Raw genomic sequence first — 4801 nt, forward strand, 5'->3', positions numbered from 1 at the left:
TGTTTCTTGTGAATTTGGTCTTAAATTTTTATTTCAAGTGGCATTAAAAAGTCTTGAATTTAACTTTCCTTATGCTGTAGTACCCTGTAACAATGGCAGCTATATTTGCTGTGATCAGTGGGTAAAAAGCAGTTTTAATATGATTTTCAGTAAGAAGGTCCACTTGAAAACATGGTCTGTGCAGTCAGTTCATGCAGATTACCATCCTGCCTTCAAATATTATTCCTCTGTGGGAGCCGCTCAGACCCCTACGTACTGGCGGTGCGCTGTCACTAGGAATCCTGTTTAACAGCAGCCTATGGCCCGGTCGCCTCCTCGCGGTTTGCCGTGGCGGCTGGAAGGCGTTATTAATGTACGTAATCCAAACTGCAGGCACCAGGAAAATGAAAGCGAACATGTTTTTCCAGCAGATTTGGGCATTTTTAGTTAATTTAGGCGTTAATAAACTGTTTCAGAGGAGTAATCACAGCGCTCTGCATCAGCAGTGCTGTGTCTGACTCCCTGCCAGCTCCCAGATCAGCGTCTCTGATTGGTTGATGTGGCACGTCCAGCAGCAAAAGTTAAATTTTTCAGCTGCTGTTGCTTCTGAACCGCGTAGCGCGTGTCAGATGCTCTAGACGCGCTGCAGGACCTTTAGCTGCACCTTGATGCGCGTCAACCATTGACTTTGCATGTAAACTAGCTGAACGTAGCATAAGGCGCAGGAGGCATAGGTTTAATTGCTTATGAATCAGAAGTGGAAGCAAATCATCAAACCAAGAACGCCGTTTTGTTAACTAAAAGTTAAACACAGAATTATTTGCAGAATTACACATAGGCTGCCATGACTTACTTATAAATCCTCTCCAGCTGTTGAAGGATGTAATCACAGACCAGTCATCTCGTTATAATGACAAAACGGCTTTCGTTATCTTGAGATAATGAGAAAATGAACTTGTTTTCTCTAGAAAACCACAGTGGAAAAGTACTGGAGGGACACGACGGCTCTCGGCTTCCGTACATGAGGTTCCACTGATTAAAAGTAATCCAGTGTATTTGTAATGAAAACATTCCATGATCAGAAAATCGCCACAAACAGTCAGTTTTTTACCATCAGAAAAGTTCAAGCTTTATAGCTAATGCTAACAGTCTTGCCCTATCTTCCACAAACATGTGAGGTTGATCTTGGGTATGTTTGTTTTCCTGATCTTCCAGCCTACAAAGCAAAAGTGTCCCCATCAATTCTGTTTTGAGATGTGACACAGGGACAGCCCTCAAACCATCACAAGCGCTCCCTCTCAGCCGACTTCTTTACACATTATTCTCCTCATATTAAGGCTCATAAAGTCCGCCTGCTATCGGTTAAGTCCACACGCAATGTTTGGCTCTCTAGCCAATGAAATAGCTATTAAAACAAGGATAAGCATGGCTAATTTGAATAGTGCTGCCCAGATGTATTGCCGGGCATAAACGGCACACAGATGGAAATCATCATAATTAGATGGAAAGTTAGAAAAATGAAAAAAATATTTTTGTCAAAAATGTTCTGTGGCCATCAAAATGCTTAAAGGAATAGTACACCCAAAACATGATTAGCCTTCATTTTCTACTCACCCCCATGCTGAACAACACTCTGGAGTACTTTTTTGATATCTCAAATGCATCTGGAGATCTGGGAGGCTTCTTGCTGTCTGCTGACATTCAAATAATGGAGGTCTATGGCGCCCGAGGCAGAAAGGTCCATAAAAGTCCACAAAAAACGTGTCAATATTCCTCCATACTGCTCGTCCAATGTATTCCAAGTGTCCTGAGTGGGTAGCGTCCAGAATTTACTCGAAACGAAGTCATTTAGAATGTTTTTAGAGCATAAACAGTAGTGTATAGGATTTCCTAAAAGCGCGTTCACGAGTCTACGGAAACCGCGGCAGACCAAACCAGATGAAAGTGCGCATTCAGCTCGGCAAAGAACTCATGCTCTTCCTCAACACTGAAGTCCTCAGACATTTTTCTTTCGTTGTTTCTTTCTTTGCACAGGTAAACAGCACATTTCTTCTTCTACTCTTGCATTATTGGCAGAGCAGACGCTGAATGCGCACTTTCATCTGGTTTGGTCTGCCGCGGTTTCCGTAGACTCGTGAACGTGCTTTCAGGAAATCCTATACACTACTGTTTATGCTCTAAAAACATTCTAAATGACTTCGTTTCGAGTAAATTATGGACGCTACCCACTCAGGACACTTGGAATACATTGGACGAGCAGTATGGAGGAATATTGACACGTTTTTTGTGGACTTTTATGGACCTTTCTGCCTCGGGCGCCATAGACCTCCATTATTTGAATGTCAGCAGACAGCAAGAAGCCTCCCAGATCTCCAGATGCATTTGAGATATCAAAAAAGTACTCCAGAGTGTTGTTCAGCATGGGGGTGAGTAGAAAATGAAGGCTAATCATGTTTTGGGTGTACTATTCCTTTAAGTGTGATTGTTGTCGTAAAATTGTTGTTTAAAAGCAATAAGCACCATTTGGAATGATTTGGCAAATCCGTAGAGGTTTGGAGATGCTGATGACTTCAGAAGGTAAAAAGTCCAATATCTCTAGAACTGTTATACCTAGAAGTCCCAAATGTTCTGCAGTTGTTGTTCACACAATTAAGAGTACATGTAAAACAATGGCACATGCCTATTGCCAAGCATGTCTTTGTTACTGCTATTTTAAATAAGACCTATTATTTTCGAGAAGGAAAAAAAAAAACATTAGTCATGTTTGAACCGATGCAGTTTAGGCTGGGTTTCAGTCACACTATTTTGATTTGTATTTTCAGAAACTAGAAGGCGTTAACTTCAAACGATGTGTCACACATGTAATTTGTATCTCTGCTTCCGTCTCCTTGAACCCCAGTGGGCCTCAGCAGATGGCCGCTCACACTGAGCCTGGTTCTGCTGGAGGTTTCTTCCTGTTAAAGGGGAGTTTTTCCTCTCCACTGTCGCTACAAGCATGCTTAGTGTGAGGAATTGCCTTTGAGTCATTTAGATAGGATAGAAAATGGATAGAAAACTTTAAATCAATCTGACTGGATGATCTGGGAAATGTAAAATGCCCTGAGATGACATTGAATTGAACTAATTTGGGCTTGTAGTTCCTTAGTTATTTCTTTTTCTATTTGGGTATAAAAAGGCGACAATTACCTAAAACTAGATTTATTTTGTGTGTTTTTACCATGATAATTTTTATCGCTGCAGCAAAGACTTTATAAGAGTAAATAATCCACATTTTAAGAAATAAAATGTTGTTTTGCTGCAGTGAGTGGAGAGTCTCCTCCCAGCCTGCCTAAGGACCTGACCAGCTCGCTTTCCACAGACATCAGCTTTGATATGGACTCCCAATTCCCGCTGGACGATTTGAAAATCGACCCTCTGACTCTGGATGGCCTGCACATGCTGAACGACCCGGACATGATCCTCGCAGACCCGGCCACAGAGGACGCATTTCGCCTCGACCGGCTCTAATTCCTGCTCACCGCCTCAGCTTTCATTGAAAATCAGGGCCACTCAATCACACCCCATAAAAGTAAGTTAAAGTAAGAAAAAGTCCTGTGAGGAAATTAGCATGGAAATGTTCCTGATTGGTTCCTTTTTTTCCACGCCTCTGATTTCTTTTTGGATCCGTTTTTAGATTCCTGGTTAACAGTTTGAGGGAGCTGGATGACAGCAGAACCAGCCTGAAAACCCAGACAGATTCCAGTACAGCAGCCAGTTCACAGAGCGGACACTGATGACCAGAAGAAACTCAGAACAGGTCCACTCCTCTCAGCCGGGCTTGGTGTTACGCTTTGATCCGGATGGGTTGTAATATATCCCCCCGAGAGGCGCTGAGTCATTACTTTTACTATATTTCTGAAAACAGTTTATCCAAAAAAAATAATAATAATTTAAACAGAAATCATTTGTTATGCATGAAATCATAAATCACTGTGGATACTTGTTTTGCCTTAAATGCTTGACGTTTAGTTTTTCATGCATAAAGAAAAAATAACCCAACAGATTCACATTTATTGCGTTGCAAGTTGCTTGGCCTGCAGCATTTATGTCGTCACTACTGCCTAATGCATTAAACCTGAGGGGGGGGCTGTTTAGTTTGGTAAACACAATGTTTACAAGCTTTGTTTATTTGCTTTAAAATGTGCAGAATGTGGTCAGATTTTTTTTTTGCGTAACGATATCTATGCAAAAGGACGGACTGTAAAAATGGAGCCATTTGAAGGCGACGTGGAGGATTCCTCTGGAACACATGAGGGTGTATTTAGACAAAAGAAAAAAAAAATTCATTTTTTTAAAGGTTTAGTACAGAAGAAAATAAAAAACCATTAAGTAGGGTGGTGGAGGCTGGCTAACAGGTGATGCCTGTCTCTGCCTCTAGAACAGCACTGTTGATGCAATGAGAATGTACCTCGTTTACATCCATGTCTTTGTGTTTCGGTTCTCCTCATTTCCCACTTTTTCTATTTTTTTACTTCCCGTGGAGCCAAATATCTTCCATCTGTTACCTTAAGCTGATTTTTTATCACTTCTATGTGTTTCAAGGTGGGTTTGGTTGTTTGCGCTTCATGCATTTGTTGTTTTTCTTTTTAATGTAATGCTTTGGTGATCAGATTTCTCTGTATGTTGTCCATCTATGGAGTGAATTTTGTTCCATTACAGTCGAAAGCATCTTTTTAGACATAAATTTGATGGAAAAAAAAATTATGAAATGGAAAAAAATTAGGCTTGGAGAGAAATGTCGTTTTTTCCTAGTTGTTGTTTTTAAACAGATTTTATTTTGTTT

At 40.8% G+C, this 4801-nt stretch overlaps 1 protein-coding gene across 1 annotated transcript in view; it reads left to right on the forward strand.

Moving 5' to 3' along the window:
* Window positions 1–4651, forward strand: part of LOC107095129 (CREB-regulated transcription coactivator 1-like) — a 46159-nt gene extending 41508 nt beyond the window's left edge. Inside the window, exons 12-13 of the mRNA XM_015391105.1 lie at window positions 3281–3547; window positions 3653–4651. Coding sequence (XP_015246591.1) covers window positions 3281–3486 — 206 coding nt within the window. The 3' untranslated portion in view covers window positions 3487–3547; window positions 3653–4651. The remainder of the gene's footprint in view (window positions 1–3280; window positions 3548–3652) is intronic.
* Window positions 4652–4801: the final 150 nt, after the last annotated feature.

Source organism: Cyprinodon variegatus, unplaced genomic scaffold (assembly GCF_000732505.1).
Source record: "Cyprinodon variegatus isolate N-32 unplaced genomic scaffold, C_variegatus-1.0 Scaffold525, whole genome shotgun sequence".
Lineage (NCBI taxonomy): Eukaryota > Metazoa > Chordata > Actinopteri > Cyprinodontiformes > Cyprinodontidae > Cyprinodon > Cyprinodon variegatus.